The following is an 18,899-nucleotide window of genomic DNA, read 5'->3' as shown; positions in this document are numbered from 1 at the left end:
TCTGCCTCCCTTTCTCTCCTGTCATTGTGTAAGACCAGTCTATGGGTGGCCCAGATGGACCTCAAATTCACAATCTTCTTGCCTCCATCTCCCAGGGGAAGGGATTATAGGCCCGCACCACCATGACTAGCTATCCTTATCTTTTTAAAGAATGCTCAAAGCCCTGAATTAGAATAACTTAAAACCAAAATGAAGCAACTTGAGTGTTTAAAAATTTTCCAGACCACTAATATTGACATAAGAACAACAACTGAGCTGTGTCCCATGGAAAGTCAGTTGACTCTGATGGTCTACACCAGTAAGAGAAGTAACGACAAAGTACCATAGCATATTTTTTGAATAGAAAAATATGCTCCTAGTATTATTTTATATATTTATAGCAATAACTGCATTTTAATTTTTATTTATTTATTTTTTAGAAAGAGTCTCATGTATTCCAGATTAGCTTCAAACTCTCCATGTGGCCAAAGGTGGTCTTGAACTCCTGATTCTGCCTCTTCCTGCTATGTGTGGGATTATAAGTATCTGCCTTCTTACAAGCTGGGACCTGAACCCATAGACTTGATCACTTTGCCAACTGAGCTATACCCCAGCCCTGAACAACTATTTTTGTAGAAGGGAAGAATTAAGAGTAACATTGTATCGAAACAGTTACTCATAATAATGAAGGTAGTTAAACATAGTTATAGGAGCGTGGGTTGTCAGGTTATACCCATGCTGGTTAGCTTTTGGTCAACTCGACACACACTGGTGGTGTGGGAGAATTGTCTGTATTCTGTCAATCATATTTTAATAAAACGCTGATTGGCCAGGCAGGCAGTATAGGCGGGAAAGCCAGACAAGAAGTAGGGGTGGAGCAAAGAGACTGGGAGTATTCTAGCAAGCAGGAAGCTCCCTCTCCAGTTCTGCCCAGACCACCGAAGAGGAAAGATGTAAGCTGCCCAGCTGAGAAAGGTACTGAGCCGTGTGGCTAATGTAGATAAGGATAATGGGGTAACGTAAGTTATAAGAGCTACTAAGTAGCCTGACCTAATGGGCCAATCAGTTTATAATCTTATGGAGTCCCGTCTGTGATTTTCTTTGGGGTTTGCCGGTTGTGGGGTACCGGGCGGGACAGAAACCCCAACAAGCTGGCCCTCATGTTACACACTGAGTCATCTGGGAAAAGGGAACATGCGTTGAGAAAAATTCCTTCATCAGAATGGCATGTGGGAAAGCCTCTTGGGGCATTTTCATGGTTGATGATTGCTGTGGGCCATTCCTGGACAAGCGGTCCTGGGATGGGTAAGAAAGCAGGCGGAGCATGCCCTGGAGAGCAAGCCAACAAGCAGCACCCCTCCATATTCTCTGCGTCAGCTCCTGCCTCCACGGTCCTGTCCTGACTTCTCTCCGTGAAGGACTGTGGCAGGGTCCTGGAAGCCAAATAAAATCTTGCCTCCCCGAGCTGCTTTGGCCATGGCGATTATAGCAGCCACAGAAACACTCTTTCTGACTCACGGCTGTTTGAAAAGTAAGCATGTGTTCTAATGTATTTGCCTCAGCCTTCATTAAAATTTAGTGTGTTTTTCTTTTCCTGTATCACAAATGTAGACAATGAGTTTTTTCACCTCCTCTAAGCAATCTCAATCTGGATGGATATGCAATGTCAAAATAAACACAACAAAAAGCTCATTAATTCTCTTTATAACCTGCTTCATTTTCAGTTTCTTGTTTGTATTTCCCTATCACAGACTCCTTGGAGAGATTTTCTACTCTCTGGAGGTCCAGACATGTGGCTACAGCTAAATCCTGCTTTTACTTTTTCTTCCATAATATTTACCCCCATATACACACTGAGCATCCCAGAACTTCAGCTGATTCTTGATACCCTGACTGGTTTGTTCTCCTTACTTATTACCCCTACCAAACACCACCTGCATTCTTCGAATTACGTCTGAGTTCTCACACTTTTTATTAGGTCCAAGATCCAAACTTCTGCTCCAATGGGCTTTGCAAAGTAAGTCTCAATGGGCAGTGCACCCTTCCTGTTGCAGAATAAACATCACCCCATGGGTGCACAATAACCCGTGATCTATGAATAGTCTACTCTGTTCTCTTCCTGACCCCCCATCACTTCGTGTCAACAAAAAGTAAGTTTTGATTTAGCCACACCAAGCTCTATACTAGCAAATCATGTTCTGTGATGGTTTCCTGACTAAGGAGAAGAAAGGAACTGAGTTCCCCAGGTCACCTCTGAGCTAGATAGGCAACTTCTTAGGAACATCATTTCTACCCACGTGAGCAGATGATTTCAGGCTTGTTGATACACTTAACAATTTCTAACTGCCCACATTCATCACATCACAGAAATTCTCCCATGAGTATCAGCAATATGTCAAAACTCATGGTGTGATACACACATAATAAATGCTTTTTTTTTTTTACATCACACAATTAGGGTGCTGGAATTGCAACAAAGCTTGGGACAATCACAGCCCACACAGTGGTGTGAAAACCCAGTCACACTTATGAATCAAATAAGGATACTCCTCTTTTTGTTTCTTCGGTGCTAAAGATTGAACCAGGGCATCTTGCATACCGTAAGTCAAGGGCTAATCACTGGGAAACACCACTAACCCCAAAGAGTTGGACTTTGGACTTGTTTTTGACAAGGCATGACAAGATAACTTTGGGCTTTTCTTCATCAGGGTCAGACATAGCTTAGGTAGGCCTAGCAGTCATGATCCTTTTGCCTCAGTTTCCCAAGTGCTGGGATCACAGGTGTGGTGATGCCCTCCTAAGAATTGACCAAGGGGTTTTATTATTTCATTTATCTGACGCTGGGGTTCAACTCCGGGTCTTGTGCAAGCTAGTTCAGTAGTATTCCACCAAGTTACCCTCCCAGACGCCACAGATGCTCTTTGATTATGTGGTTACACGATCCTTACCACGGACTACCTCCCCAGCAAGATGTGAGGCCAATAGCCGCATTCTGCATATAAGCATGGGACTGAATTCTTCTTGAATGGACCTAAAATCAAATATATATTTCAATGACTTATCATTCAAAATCTCCACCAAAACCTGGAGTCACCCCCAAACCTACCTCGGGAGAGAAGTGTCGGGCAATAAGAGTTTCTAAAAAAGGCCTTTTCAAAAGAGAGTTAATGGATGGTCGATCCTGAGGACACACTTTAAAGAGCTGAGGTATCAAGGACTGTAGGTCAGGAGAAAAGTGGGGTGATATGGGAGCAACATGTCCTCGACAAATCTTCAGAACAAGATGGTGTAAGTTGTTACTTTCAAACTGAAAGGACAAGGATAATTATACCACATTAGAGACAAGCTGAGAACTAATAGTTAAAGTAATGAATATACCAAGAAACAAAAGCTGTCTGACGGTAATCTATCAATGTATCTGTCTGCCTGTCTGTCTGTCTATCTGTCTGTCTGCCTACCTGTCTATCGTATGTATGTATGTATGTATGTATGTATGTATGTATGTATGTATCTGCCTGTCTGTCTGTCTATCTGTCTGTCTGCCTACCTGTCTATCAATGTATGTATATATGTATGTATGTATGTATGTATGTATGTATGTATGTATCTGTCTGTCTGTCTGCCTGCCTGCCTGTCTATCATGTATCTATCTAGCTATCTATCATCTACCTACCTAGCTACCTACCTACATATCCTCTCTCTACCTACCTTCTATCTGTCTGTCTGTCTGTCTATCATTGTGTTTAGCGTTGGCACAGTGTCTTGAGCAGTTGCCCGATCCTTGAGCTGCACCCCAGCCTATGAACTTTCCTAAGCCGCAGTCTGACGCACATGCTCCGCCCGATCTTGTCATCAACTCTCTGTCCTGGGCGCATAACAGGCAGCTGCTCTGAGAGGTTGTGCTGCTCAAAACCGGAAGTATAGCTTTAATATTTTCATTTTGCTTTTGTTTTTGGTGCTGCCAACTGGTTGCAGGACCCTCCATTTGTGCCATATGTGATCTACCTATGAACTGCACCCCTAATCCCTAATTTTAATTTTTTTTAGAAAAAAGTGTCCTTTATTTTTAGTTTTTATTACTGAAATACCATTTACTTGCACTTAAAAACTGAAAGGCATAGGAAGCTATAAACAGGAAAATATGTATAATTTCACAACTCAGAAGTATAATTCTGTATAATTTTTTCAAGAGTGCTTATTTTACAGAGATAATCATGCTCATATGATATTTTGCTTTTTGCATTTCCAAATACTGTAACATAAATATTTACTCATAAACTCATCCACAATCAAGTCTTCCACTGTATGAAAGAAGCATTTATTTGTACATAATAATGTTGAACATGACAGTGTGGCAATCAAGCACAGGTTTTGTTTGGATACCAGCTGTGTGACCTTTAACATTAACAACACCAATAATAATGAAGACAGCTGCATAGACAAGAGTTGGCATGCAAGCTGCCCTTGGAAAGTCCTGCCTACAGCATTGGACTTGGTCTGAAGTCTCTGGGACTCGAGAGTTGTAGAGAGATCCCACACCTGTCTAAATGTTAAGAGCAGCTCTCATTGTCCAAGACACTTATGCAAATAATATTTATGCAAATAATAAAAAATTTTGAACATATGGTTTGCTTCTGGGAGCCTTGGAAATTTTGCGCATGCCAGGCAAATGGTGCCTATGTGGCCACTGTTCAATAACACATGAATATAAGGTACCTAATGAATTCACAATACTTCACTCATCAAGACTTGTTGCTGGGAAAATCAGGACCTTCCATGTGACAACTGGAAGACTCTCAGGAGTCTGTACTTGATTTACCACAGATTCTGCCACACATGCTCTTTACCTTCAAAGAACATATGTATAATGGATACACTCCACACGCTATTCTCTAACACAGACTTTTTACCTTATAGTACTACTAGATATCTGTCCATGTTAAACATGTAGTTCTAATACGCTTGTGTATGTGTGTGTGCGCGCACGTGTGTGTGTGAGAGAGAGAGAGAGAGAAAGAGAGAGAGTCAGAGACAGAGAGAGAGAGAGATGGAAACACAGAGAGACAGAGACAGAGAGTCGACATCTCACTTTGTAGACCAGGCTGGTCTCTAACTCTCAGTCCTTCTACCTCCATCTCCTGGGTTTATGTTGTTGTTGGTTTTGACTTCTTAAATATGAATTCTCAGCCAGGCCGTGGTGGCACACGCCTTTAATCCCAGCACTCGGGAGGCAGAGGTGGGCGAATCTCAGTGTGTTCGAGGCCAGCCTGGTCTACAAGGGCAAGTTTCAGGACAGGCTCCAAAGCTACAGAGAAACCCTGTCTCAAAAAAAAATCAAATTAATTAATTAATTAATTAAGATGAGTTCTCTCTCTGTTGCTCATGCTCCTCTTGAATCCCTGAGTGGATGGGACCAAAAGCACATACTACCATACCTGGCTATCCATGTAATTTTTAAACAATATAACAAACCCAAACACTATTTTTCTCTCAGAAGATAATTTCCAATACATGGGTTCAGTAATTCAAGATTCACATCACGATCAACATACTTACAGGATGCTTGAGGGTGCAGAGCTCATATAAGACACATCCAAGAGACCAAATATCCCTGGGGAAGAGAAGGGTTTACATGACCAGAAAATGGCAACAATTACAGGCAGAAGCATTTGCCTCTTGTATCGCTTTATGTGGGTATAGCTTCATTTAATTAGGTTGGTATGTTTTCACAAGTGCTTTCAGATACATTATCAATTCTAAGATAAAAATTAAAATATGAATCATTTGAAGTTCTTCGGAATACTGGCAGACAACAGGTAAACAAACATTGTCACAATATGCTAGATGAATATTGACTTCATGTGCCCAAAGAAAATGTGTATACAGTGGAATTGGGGATATTAGAGCATGGATTTGTTTTTCAAAGTTGGAAAGTGGGTGATTTGGGAAGACAAATTCTACTCAAAGCTCTTGATAAAGAAAAAAATTGCATTACATGATAGTATAGTCTCAACGAACATAGGACTTGAATTTGGCTCTTTCCACACTTATTTAAAAACTTATTTAATGTCATACTAGGGATTAAACCTAGGGCCTTGAGCGTAAGGCAAGCGATCTCCCAGCCACCCACCACCCCAACCCGTCAGAAACTATAAATATACGATTGGTTTAAGGAGTCATTTTAAAGAATAAAAAGGACAATTAAATCCAAAAAGCAAGAGGATGAGCTGTCAAGGAGGTTGTCAAAGTGCCCAAACAAGGATTCAGTACGGACAAGCAGAGTGGGACAGAGGCGTGGCTCAGTGGCAGCCACCTGATGATGCAGGTAAGAGGGAGCCACTTTTCTGAAGCATGGTGCGGACGAACGGTAAGCTCGGCTGGAGTCACTGCTGGTGTCAATGGTAAGTTCAGAAGTGCCCTGCCTACGGTCATCCTCCTGTAAATAGGCAGAAACACTGGGGGACGGGGCAGCTAGACTCCCCCGCTGTCCTGGATTCCTTGAGCAAAAGGCTTTTCAGTCAAGTAGCCCGCTAGCCCACCTGCATTCCAACACCAGCCATCACAACTACCCCACACACGGCCGGAGAAGACTTCACAGTAGCCTTGCCTTGGCTCCTGAAGACACGGTCTGGGCTACTGAGATAGTTTATACTACGTTGTTTTTATGTCAGAACCCCAATGAACTCTGAGTGATCCTCCCAGAGTGGTGCTGGGCAGACAACTTGTGCTTAGTGCAAGCACTTCTTCTCTGACTATGGAAGCAGGCTGACCAGATTTCTACCTAGTCGCCTCCCTCCAGGGCACTGCAACATCACAATAAAGGGCTTTCCTCGGGTAGAATTTTCTTGTTTATTTTTCCCTCATTTTTATTAGTTATTATTAATTTTAAAAAATTTAATCAAATTAATCATATTCACACATATCCATTCCTCTCAGATCTACTGCTGGGAGAAAAGTCAGTTTCCTTTTAGGTGTGGCCCCCGCATACGCCCGTGTGTAGGTCACCCTCTAGTGAGGTCACACATCCAGGACTAAATGGGAAGCACAGGGTTTCTCTGTGTAGCCCGACTGTCCTGGAAGTCACTCTGTAGACCAGGCTGGCCTCAAACTCAGAGCTTCGCCTACTGTGCCTCCCGAGTGCTGGATTAAAGGCATGTGCCACCAGCATCTTGCTTTTTTGTATTTTTAAATGAAGAGAAATTGCTTTGTCTTAAATAGGTCTAAAATCTTTCAGGAATTTACTCACTGGAACTCTGATTTCACACATGAAGAAGAGGAAAATGCACACATGCCAGCAGGAAAGAGATTAGAACTTTAGGCTGTAATTCAGTGCCACCCACTAGATGGGACTGGCACCCTCCCACCAAGAGCAACTCACGTTTTGTTGTTGTATGGTCTGTTCTGACAAATCTCTGGGGACAGGTAGTAAGGTGTCCCAGCACACGTTTGAGCAAGTTCCATGGAACTAGGAAATTAGAGTAAATAAAAATATGTCTCGTTAGCAGAGTGAGAAAGGCTGAAGACATGAGCATGCAAGGAAAACTGTAAACATGAACAATAAAATTGCATTCATGCACACACTGCAAGACATCTCATATGAAAAACAGACTAATAAAGACAGCAGGTTTGAACCTTACAACTCAACCCTCAACCATGTGTGATGATACGTGCCTTTAATCCCAACGCTTGAGAGGCAGAGGCAGGCAGACCTCTGTAAGTCGGAGGCTATCTTTGCCTATATAGTGACTTCTAAGACAGTGAGAGATACATGGAGAAGTCCTTGTCTCAAAAAACAAAACAAAATCAACCTCCAAATTTATGCAGACACACACACACACACACACACACACACACACACACACACACACAAAGACACACATACATACATATATGGAGAAAGAGAGAATAAGAAAGCCAGGCGTGGTAGCCCATAATACTATATTTCTATTACAGGGACGTGGAGGCAGAAGAATATGGTGTTCAAGGCCAGCCTCAGCTACACAACAAGTTAAAAGCTAGCTACGTGAGACCCTATCACACACAGAGAGAAAGTATATATGGTCTAGAAAGGTGATTAAGAACACTTGTTCTTCCAGAAGACCCAGGGTCAGTTCTCAGTACTCACACTGTGTCTCACAATCATCCCCAACTCCAGTTCCAGGGGATCAAATGCCCTCTTCTGACCTCCACAGGCACCAGACAGACATATGGTGTACATGCATACATGCAAGCAAAATACTCATGCAGATAAAGGAATCTAAAAATAAGTTAAAATTTATACACATATATTGCTATATATTTTTTAAAAATTGAAACATATCCCATGGCTAGGTATGTGAATGAGAGATTTCCCTGAATCATAGCAGTGCAAAATAGCAATAAGGATACCAATAATAATAGCAGCAGCAGTAGTAGTAATTACATATATATTGGGTTTTTTTGAGACAGGGTTTCCCTGTAGCTTTGGAGCCTGTCCTGGAACTAACTCTTGTAGAGCAGACTGGCCTCAAACTCACAAAGATCTGCCTGCCTCTGCCTCCTGAGTACCAGGATTAAAAGCATGTGCCACCATTGCCCAGTTAATAAATATATATTATGACTTAAAGATTCCACAAGTACAGAATTTTTATTTAAAGATCTCTTGCGTATAATAAGATTTCTGTTTTACCAGCTACCCATGTAATGCAATTGTGTGTTCTTAAATCTGGAAAATACAAAAAGAAATTAGACTGGGATGTAGCTCAATGGTAGAACACTTGTCTACCATGTGAAAGACCCCGGATTTAAACCTCAAAACCATCAAGAAAAAAAATTTAATGAATGAAAAATCAAGTCACCTCTAGCCAGAGTATCCCTAAAACCTATTGTGAAATTCATAAAATTTTTTCCCACCTGCTTCCACACCATTGTTTGTACACACAGCTGGCAGCATGCTGTCTTGGTAGTTCACCATTCTGCTTTGCCCATGGAACAGAGCAAAATATTTCCTCATGATCCCAAGAAGACCACAAAGCAAGTACAGTACATTTAGGAATATGATTTTTCTGTGCTTTAGAACAGCCCTACCACCATTCGATTAGACACAATTTATCTTGTGAATTTTTTTCTAATTTTACTTTCATTCTTTGTGTGTGTGCATACATGCGTGTATGTGTGTGCACACATGTGACCACAGGGGCCAGCAAAGAATACCCTGGAGCTGGAGTCATAGGAGACACCAGAAGCGGGTGCTGGGACCAAACTCAGGTTCTCTGCAAGAGGAGCAAGCGCTCTTAAGCTCTGATTCATCTCTGGAGACTTCAGAATTTAAGCACAGACAGTCAAATGATTCAACATTCATACATATTCACCTAAAATTGTGGGGATAAAGAAACTTTTATTATCTTAATTAAAAATGCCTCAAAATGAGCACTTTGTCGATTTTGCATAGAAAGGCAAACAGAATTTTACAAGGACTTACTTATTCAGTGCCCTTGCCGTTCCAAAGTCCCCAAGCTTTGCCACCGTCCCATTCTTGCTAAGAAAAATGTTCTAAAAGTGAGGAAAAAAAAAACAAAACATGTTCAGGAAAAGAATAAGAGTGCGGTGTCTTATTCATCAGTCTGAGCTATTACCTGGGATTTTATGTCCCTATGTAGTATCTTCCTGTCGTGAATGTGCTTCAGTCCTAGAGAAATCTGCACGAACCAGCACAGGATCTGCAGGAAGGACCAGAACACATCTGTGAACAGCCTGCTGGTCACTGCACAGCTTCATGATGACGTGAAAACAGAGAGATAATAATAGAAAGGGATCTGATGGCTACAACACATGGATTCCATCTTGGAATGGGGGGGTAGCTGAGCTGGTAGAGCATTGCCTTCCATATACCAGACTTTTTACTCTATCCTAGCACTGAAAGAAATGAACGGGGGGAAAAAGACTTTTTTCTTTTTGTGGTTCTGAAGTTCTAGTTTAGTGGCACAAAGCTTGTGGGAGTAACCAACCAGTATATGATTTGTTTAAGGCCCACTCTGTGAGACAGAACCCATTCCCAACACCGCTTGAGTAGCCAAGCACCTAAGACTAAATAGATCAGGGACCTAGGAGAAAACCAACTATTACCTCTCTGCTAAAAGAATATAGTAGTCAAATGATTTTCAATGACATTCTGCTACACTCATAGGTCAGCTCCTTCCTCGGCCATCATCAGAGAAGCTTCCTTCTGTAGTAGAGGGGAATAAATGTGGAGCTACTCAGTCAGACAATGTGCAGAGAGTAAGATACACTCAGTCCTAAATAGGATGTCTTTGTCAAATCTCTCACCTTGGGGACCAGAAAACTCTGCAGAAGGAGACAGACAGAGCGTAAGAGTCAAAGGGGCTGGAGGGCATCAAGGAAACAAGGCCTTTTAAGCATAGCAGGACCGGTGCACATATGAGCTCATAGAGACTGAGGCAGGCACTGGCCTGCACAGATCTGGGTCAGATGGAGTCCTACAGCCAAGAGGAGAAGTGGACACACGTCCCCATCCCGACCCCAGAAGCTATCTCCAACTAATAACCACTTGCAAATGAAATATAAGTTTTCTCAAACAGAGTCTCATTGGGGTAACAAACCACTCTTAAGGGCAGACCCCACGCCGAGCAGTAGATGACCAACACAAAACAAACACAATGGCATTTTGGAAGGTTCTCTGTCTCCTTTTTTTAACCTTAGAGGTCCTTTGCATATATTTTTGGAGGCTGAACCATCTCCCCAGGCCAATTTGAAAATTTTAAAAGTTACATTATTACTTCTGTAATAATAAGAAAAGAAGGACGTGTGAAAAGAAGGACGCACACAAGCCCAGGCGAGTGTGTGGAGGTCAGAGGATAACTCGCAAGGGCTGGTTCTCCCCGTCTACCATGAGTCTGAGGACTGAACTTCGGTCGTCAGACTTGATGGCAAGTACCTCTACCCACTGAGCTATCTTTCTATTTTTTATTTTAGATTGATTTATTTTATTTTATGTGTATGAGTGTTTTGTCTGCATGTATGTAAGTATGCACACCTGGCACCTGTGGAGGTCAAAAGAGGGCATCGGGTTACCTAGAACCAAAGTTCTGGATGGTTGTGAGCCCCCATGTGTGTACTAGAAACTGGGGTCCTCTGCAAGAATAACAAGTGTTCTTGACACCCTGAGCCATCTCTCTACCCCCGTCCTCGTGATTGTCTTAAACATGAAGTTCATCTTGAGTGAGATATGTAGGCAAGAGATATTTGCTCAAAAAAAAAAATCATTCTCAAACTAAAGTCTGTCTCAATTCAACTACCAAGAATATTCATCTACAATTTTATGATTCAGATTCCCACTGGAAACATGCTTCGTGTAGCCTGGTACGTATAACATTATAATTTAACCCCCCATGAACATTAGACGTAGGCTTACCTGATCTTCACTGAATAAGACTCCCCTCTGCCTCTGGATCCTCTGCATGAGATCCCCTCCGTCACAGTATTCCATTACAATAAAGAGCCTGCTATTCTCTGCAAGAAAACATTTGGTGCGGGAGCTTTTAGCTATCGCTTGTCTTTCAAAATCCAGAGCGTAAAGAACGCGACAGGAAAATGCAGGGCATAAGAGAAGGTGTGGCCCCAAGATGGACTGGGTTCTCATCTCACTTGCATTTCTTTTGTGTTTGGCCTCGTTGAGAAAGGGTTAATTCAGTGTAACCCGGGGAGTTCACGGCAGTGGTCAGGCTGACAGGGTCTAGACTCTCCTAGGAGACAAATCCCCAGGCATTTCTGTGAGGGTTTCTGGATTGGACTAACTAGGGAGAGAAGAACCACCCTCAATGGAGATGGCACTGTCTCCTGGGTGTAGAGCACCTAACTGAGCAAAACAGACGGAGCGGGCACAAAACAATTGCTTGACGCCATCAGCTACACAACCATTTGTTTCACGGCAACGGGAACCAAGCACAACAGCGCGGAGATTTGTGTCTATCCTGTTCAACATTTCAAGCGCTTGGTTCTAGAACATGCTTAGCACCTAAGCGTTAATATTTACCGAGGTAAGTTGTTTTGCCTTAGGAAAACATTACTAAATTATTATTTTTCTTCGCTGTTTCAAATTCACAGAGCTTCATCTTTCATACTAGCCAGCTAATTCTGAGTAAATCAAAAGGATCAGCCCGGCGGCGTGACCGATGTAAACGTGAGCCTGGAAGTCAGGGACAGAAGCAATGAGTGATTTCCAGCCCCACTTCCTGCCATGTGGGGGAGCACAAGGTTTCACTTCTAGTAGAGAGCGGGCCCCTCATTAGCAGCCAGCAAAGCCTCTATTTTCAGTTCTCAGAGTCAGGTGCCTCTAGGCTATTGGGGTTCTTGGCTAAACCTGTGTTTTAAGAACCAACAAGCTGTCAAGCAAGGTTCACGGGGGAAAGAGGTCAATCACACTGGGAAGTGGCCTTAGCTGTGTAACTGTATCTGTCGCAAAGTGTCTTCAGAAATCCACCACACATGGAATAAATGTATCCTCCTGTCTGTTTAAATCGTCCAGTTCATTCATTCCTTCAGCGACTGCAATTGAGCAACTACTCTGTTATGTGTAGAGAACCAACATGTATATATTAGTCCCTAAACTCATTAAATTAATGTTTACATTTGTGTGTGTGTGTGTGTGTGTGTGTGTGTGTGTGTGTGTGTGTGTTACTAGGGATAAAACCCAGGACTTCTTACGTGGTATACAACTCTTCTACCACTGAACAGCATTCTCAACCCCTAAGTTTCCTATCTGAAGAAAAAACAATAAGGAAATTTGTAATAATGTGTATGCACAGAGAGTCACGTGCATTGGCAGAAAAGTGCCCTGGGGGATAAGTGAAGGGACAGTGGCTTGGGGAAGCCCGAGAGTGAGCAGAATTCAGGTAGACAAGGATTTCAATTATAACTCACAAGATGAGGAGGAGCAAGATGGGAATAGTGGACAGAAATGCAGAGCACTTTATTCCCTGAGTGCCTTCAAAAGTTATTCAGAGTTCAGGGTGTAACTCGGAGGTAGAGCGTGCACACTTGTTCAGTCCAGTCAAGCTCAGGGCCCGAGGGTTCCAGTGACTATCACTCATTGAAAAGGGTCATACAAACAGAGCTGCTTTTAACTTAACTAATATTGTACAGGTTTTGAGATAGAAAGCCACTATCACACCACTGGTTAGCCAGGAACTCACTTTGTAGACCAGGCTGGCTCTGAACTGACCTCATAACTACTCTGAATGCGGTGGTTTCTAAGCAGCAAAGAGCACTGGGCCTGCACACTATAAGAAGTTCAAGAAATAGTGGATGTATCTACAGACTTGCACGTTGCTTTCCACCCGCCCGGTGATACTTGGAGATGTCTAGGTTAACCCTTCTCTCTTAGTACCTACAGGGTCTGGAGTTGGCGGTGATGTTCAACTACACAGTGAACGGAGGCTACAGAAGACCCTATTCAAAGGACAAGACTCACCAGACAGGAAACAAAGACACCATTTCAGACAACAATTTAACTAAGCAGGGGAATGAACACACTTACAAAATCGAATAAATACACAACTCATGGGGATACATCTTTCCAAAGATCTGTAGTTTACTGGGATGCTTTAATGATAGGAAAATCTAACCTTGAAATGAACCAAGGAAGGTTACAATGTTGGGATGCCTCATCTGAGCCAGAAGGACAGCTTCTTTCTTTGAAGCTTCTTTTTCCTGGAAGGGCACCAAAGTGGTATTTCAAGACAGCGTGTCTTGCACAGGTAACTGACGTACAGAGGCATGTTTCCTGCTCGCTACTATCCGAGATGCCCCAAGACATCACTGGCTATAATGCCATGTCCAAAATGTTATCTCTGGAACTAGGGCCACTAAAGAATGAACAGAGCGCCTCATATCTAACCATTGACTCTTCAGTGACAATTATAATCCAGAAAATTAATAATGCTGGGGAAATATTATTGTACTGAAAGTTCGAAATTGGTTCTACTTGATATATGCATTGACAAAAAGAATGAAGCTAATTCGAAGAGGGAGAGTTAAGAGCCAAGTATTTAACAGGTAATTATCTGGAGGTGAATTTCTGAAACTGACGTGGAAAATTGTCCTCTGACTTCCCTTCACATGTGTGCTGCGGTGTGTGTGTGTGTGTGTGTGCACGCGCATGTGCATATGTGCGTACATATGTGCAAACACAAATATACACCTTGAAATAAATTTTTAAAAATAAAACTTCTTTGAAACAGGATCTCTCTACTTAGCCCTGGTTGTCCTGGTACTCACTATGTAAACCAGGTTGGCTTTGAACTCACTTTGAAATCCACCTGCCTCTGCCTCTGGAGTGTTGGGATTAAAGGTGTGCACTATTATGTCCAGCCTAAATAAATATTCTTTAAAGGAAAATAATGGCAACTGGGCATGATGGCACACACCTGTAACTCCAGCACTAGGGAGGCGGAGGCAGAAGGATTCTGAGACTAGCTTGTCTACATAACTAGTCTAGACCCTGCCTCGAAAAAAAAAGGAGGGAAAAGGGAAAAAAGGAGGGAAAGAGGGAGGGAAGAAGGGCAAGAGGGAGGAGAGGAAAGAGAGGAGAAGGGAGAGGAGAGAGAGAAAGGGAAAGAAAATAGGAAGGCACAGAGGTGGGCCAGGTAGAGATTCAGCAATCACAGCAGGTGTCCAGTATGATAATAAATCCTCTGTTCAATGGGCGGGGAGAGGGGGGACACTAAAAAAAAAATAATGCAATGCACATTGTTGGATTGGATTTTGAGGGGATGAAAGCAGAGCCAATTGAACCTTAAAAATTCCTAATGGGGAAAAAGGTATTTGTTTCAATACTAGATTGACGACATGGGGGCTGGAGGGATAGCTCAGCACTTACTGCTCGTGCAGAAGGCCCAGGTTCAGGTCTCAGCACCCAGATCAGTGACTCACAGCTGCCTGCAAACCAAGTTCAGGGGCGTCCAGTGCCCTCTGACCTCTGCAGACATTTGCACTCACACGGAGCCCATAAACTCATGCAAGCACGCATACATACACATAGTAAATATAGAAATCCTTTCAAAAGCTAAATATACCACTTAAAATTATCGGCATAGGCAGAGGCGGGAGGATTTTTGTGAGTTCAAGGCCAGCCTGGTCTACAAGAGCTAGTTCCAGGACAGGAACCAAAGCTACAGAGAAACCCTGTCTCAAAAAACAAAGCAAAAATTAACAGAAATTTGAACTTCTTTACCTTTGTAAAATCGATCTCTTTTATGACACACTGATTGCTTTCTGTTTTATGTTTTGTCAAGTACACTTTCCCATAGGTGCCTTCCCCAATGATCTTAACCAGGTCAAATTTATCCATTGTTTCAGGTGTCAGAGGTTCCTAAAATGAAGAAATAAACCTTCACTGTACATTTCTCATGACAACTAACGAGCAGAAGATGGATAAAAGGCAGAAAAACTGTTTGCTAAAACGTTCCACCCAGCTTTTGAGAGTCAAGAAATTTCCTTCTGGACACAGGAATGCGGTGAAAAGGGTTTGGTTGGTAGATTCCACACTGGATTGCGGGTCATCTTTGGGATCTTAGACGAGTCACCACCTCACAAAACCTTTCTTCTCTAGCTTCTAAAATGGAAAAGTACTGTGTTTGAAGGAGAGACACCTCATTGTAGGTGCTTTGTGCCTCTTAAAAGCTGCAAGTCCAAAGGTGGGGTCAGCAACGTTCTCGTCTTAGTGGGAGGTACCGCCCTCTACAGGGAAGCCTAGGAATTTATTCCGTCCGTATTTTGGGCTCTAATGATGGGAGGCTTTATGGTAATTAAGATGAAGTTAGGGCCTGGGTTACCTAGCTTTGACATTTAAAGGTCTTTGGTCCCACACAGCAAGGGACGGACGCAAAGTCACAGTTATCTGCCTCTAGAACCAAACTATCACACGTCTATCTAAGTATCTCCCCATGGATTAACTCGTACTGAATTTCCTAGGAAGATAACTCAGGGCTTGGTTAGATCTGGGGACTTTCCTACTAGTTGTGCCCCAGTATGGAAAAAAATTGGACTACTGACTATAGAGCTGCAGTCGGTGGGAGGTCCAGAGTCTAGCAGCCGCGATCAGGTGACTGTCCTGGCACCTGGCTACAGGTGTTTACAGGTGGAAATACCACTTCCTTGTAGGTTGCCTTCCTTCTTTTTCCCTTTTATGCCACAGTTGGAGCATAACGGAGCTTTTTATTTTGCTGTACTGGGAATCGAACCCAGAACCGCATACATGCTAGGTAAGCATTCAGTCAAGGAACTTTATACCTAATCCTTTTGGGGAACTATTATTGAAATTGTTAAGCAGTTCAGGTAGGCTTTGAGTTTGCCATCCTCCTGCCTCAGGCTCAATACAGACTTCTACAACCCTGCGTGGTCTACTGGGCAGATTGTTTTCAAATAATTTCAAGTCACGGGCACAGGATTGTCAGTTGAGGCTCCGGCCAGCATGGGGATGGGGACTAAGTACAGGATTTTGTAGTTTGTGAGTTGCCATGGAAACCGACGCAGCTTTGGGAGCAGGCTCCCTAGCCACTGCCCGGTCTCCTCCCGCCTGAACTCCCAATCTCTCTCCCCTGCCTTCTAGAAGCCTGGGACAGCTCCTAAAGAACAAACACGGTGGGCTCAGCCTACCTGCTCAGCAGACTTTGTGAGTCTTTAAGTGTCCAGGGATCTGACCCCTGGCAGCTAAGCCTCCGGGACACTGGAACAGGTTTACGGCGGGGAAAGTGGGCGGAGCGTGGGAGGGGACAGAGGAAACCTTCGGGCGCTCCTTCCAGTTGCCCGAGGTCGGAAGCCGAAAAGTAAAAGAAGCCACTTGATCGTCTCCACACTCCCACGATGTAAAAAGTCAGGGGAGGAAAACGAGAAGACTGAGTTCGACTTCAAAGCTGTGCGAGCACAATTTTATTGAGAGGTTGGCACCTTGCGGCTCGGTGTCGGAGGGCGCAGAAACAGTGCAAGGTCCGAGATTCAGTTTTTATAGTGGAGAGTCGGGGCCAAGGAGAAACCATTTCGGGGGGGCAAACCTTTCCAGAACTGCGGGTGAGCGATCAGTCAGAACGCCTTGTTGCAACCTTCGGGTTCCGTGACCTGATGTGGGTGGCCGTTTTCTAGACTTGGATGGGCATCATTTCTGGAAGCCGTAGAGCTGGTTTCTGACTGGCGTTTTGCGCGTGGGGATGGGAGGGTTTCCTTGGTGAAGTTGGTAATTAAGTTCTCGGCTGTCTGCCACTTACAGAGGTTTCTGATGAGTAAGCAGTGCTGAGAGAAAAATGTGCTGGTTGGGTTGTTGGGGGAGGCGGTGGCGATGATGCCTGGGGTCCCATACGAGCTAAGCAGTGTTCAACTGTCATATATTACAGTTCTAACGCAAGGTCTCAAATACTGCTGAGAGGTGTATAAGAATGGAACCTGGGTCCACAAACAAAACTAGGTGCTACCCAGGGGGTCTAAAAAGGCACCCCCTCTTAACCCAACTCCATGCAGAGCAGTGGGAAAAATACCTCTTTCAGAGTGGTAAAGTTAATACAAGGAAGACAGCCAGAGCCAGTGGAATCTAAGTCCCATGACCATTTCATAACCCACCATTGTCCATGGTCTCCACCCACTCCCCCCGAAAAGCTCACTTCTCCTTTATCTACATCCTCCTTCCTGGGTCAATTTTATAACAATGTAGTCTTTTTAATGCTTGAAGTTCTTTTTAATGCTTGTAGTCTTTTTAATGCTTAAGGATCGCCATGTTCTGAAAGAAACATACAGATGGAAATTAGCATTTCCTGCCCACAGGACCTAAGCACTGTGGGGCTTTGTTTGTTTGTTTGTTTGTTTGTTTGTTTGTGCACAGGTCTCACTATGTACCCTTGATTGACGTGGAACTCAGAGGTCCAGATGCCTGCTTTCGCCTCCCTGCTGAGCTAAAGATGTGTGACACACCCAGTTCCCTTTCTTTTTAAAGCCTGTCAGGGTTGGCAGATCTCACCCAAATAAGCAAACACATGGAGTGTGGTTTAAAGTGGACATCGTCTGATTTTCAAGAGGATTTATAATCCGACTCTCCAGTGATTAATGAGACAAATAATTATGCACGTAATCTCAAATTTGCTTTGTCTGGATTGCGACGTTCAGAGCCAGTGATTAGAGCGGATAAAGACGTGTGGAGGATGGTATATGGAACCTGAGTGTCTTGGAGATCTCCTTGTAACTTTATGCTTTCTTGAATATAAAACATCATCAGAAAAGCGCCAAGCTAACATTCAAGGGACGGACCTAAGAAGGGTGAAGCCAACAACAAAAACCACACACAAGCTCTGCGTGCTAGCTGCTCACGGCAACGAGGGTTGATAGTTTGGACATTGCTTTGTGTGTGTACTGGTCTCAACAACTAAATGGATGGCTGCAAACTGTGTTTTTCACCATCAGGGAAAACAGATATAAAAAAAGAGCAAGAGTTCTCGAGAAGCCTGAATTAACCTTACGGGATTGGATGAGCCAGGGACTTCAGTATGAGGCCATGTTTGACTTAATATACATCCAGATGGGGATGCACAAAACACAGGTATGTAGACAGGGTGCAGATATGCCAGGGGTAACCAGCACCCTCAGCTCCCAATTAGTGGCTTTAAAACAATGAGAGAAGCCAGGCGGTGGTGGCACACACCTTTAATCCCCCCAGTCGCGGGGCAGAGACAGGCAGATCTCTGAGTTTGAGGCCAGTCTGGTCTACAGAGTGAGTTCTAGGACAGCCAGGGCTGTTACCCAGAGAAACCCCATCTTGAAAAACAAAACAAAACAACAAAAAACAATGAGAGGAACTGTGACTCTCAGGGGGGAAAATTGTTGATTCTGGAGCTGGAACAGAGAAGGTACAGGTTGATCCTACTTTATCTAATTTAACTCAG

At 43.4% G+C, this 18,899-nt stretch overlaps 1 protein-coding gene and 1 non-coding gene across 6 annotated transcripts in view; both read right to left on the bottom strand.

The window, feature by feature from the left end:
- Window positions 1-16,736, bottom strand: part of Nek5 (NIMA related kinase 5) — a 51,248-nt gene extending 34,512 nt beyond the window's left edge. For 4 of the 5 annotated variants that reach the window (XM_087900819.1, XM_087900820.1, XM_087900821.1 and 1 more), the window contains exons 1-10: window positions 16,633-16,736; window positions 15,209-15,346; window positions 13,602-13,686; window positions 11,390-11,487; window positions 9,594-9,677; window positions 9,440-9,510; window positions 7,358-7,444; window positions 5,536-5,590; window positions 3,086-3,286; window positions 2,928-3,010 (exon numbers count right to left, since the gene is read on the bottom strand). In XM_087900819.1, coding sequence (XP_087756945.1) covers window positions 2,928-3,010; window positions 3,086-3,286; window positions 5,536-5,590; window positions 7,358-7,444; window positions 9,440-9,510; window positions 9,594-9,677; window positions 11,390-11,487; window positions 13,602-13,686; window positions 15,209-15,325 — 881 coding nt within the window. In that variant the 5' untranslated portion in view covers window positions 15,326-15,346; window positions 16,633-16,736. Of the gene's footprint in view, window positions 1-2,927; window positions 3,011-3,085; window positions 3,287-5,535; window positions 5,591-7,357; window positions 7,445-9,439; window positions 9,511-9,593; window positions 9,678-11,389; window positions 11,488-13,601; window positions 13,687-15,208; window positions 15,347-16,632 lie in introns of those variants that run through there. The other variant, XM_087900823.1, reaches the window with a different exon arrangement.
- LOC125414578 (small nucleolar RNA U13) lies at window positions 2,424-2,524 on the bottom strand. Its single transcript, XR_007236317.2, has one exon. It is a non-coding gene; the product is annotated as a small nucleolar RNA U13 (small nucleolar RNA).
- Window positions 16,737-18,899: the final 2,163 nt, after the last annotated feature.

The sequence above is a fragment of the Myodes glareolus genome, chromosome 23 (genome assembly GCF_982192425.1).
Source record: "Myodes glareolus chromosome 23, mMyoGla1.1, whole genome shotgun sequence".
Taxonomy (NCBI): Eukaryota; Metazoa; Chordata; class Mammalia; order Rodentia; family Cricetidae; genus Myodes; species Myodes glareolus.
The sequence above is the reverse complement of the archived record's forward strand: the minus strand, read 5'-3'. Positions and strand labels throughout refer to the sequence as shown.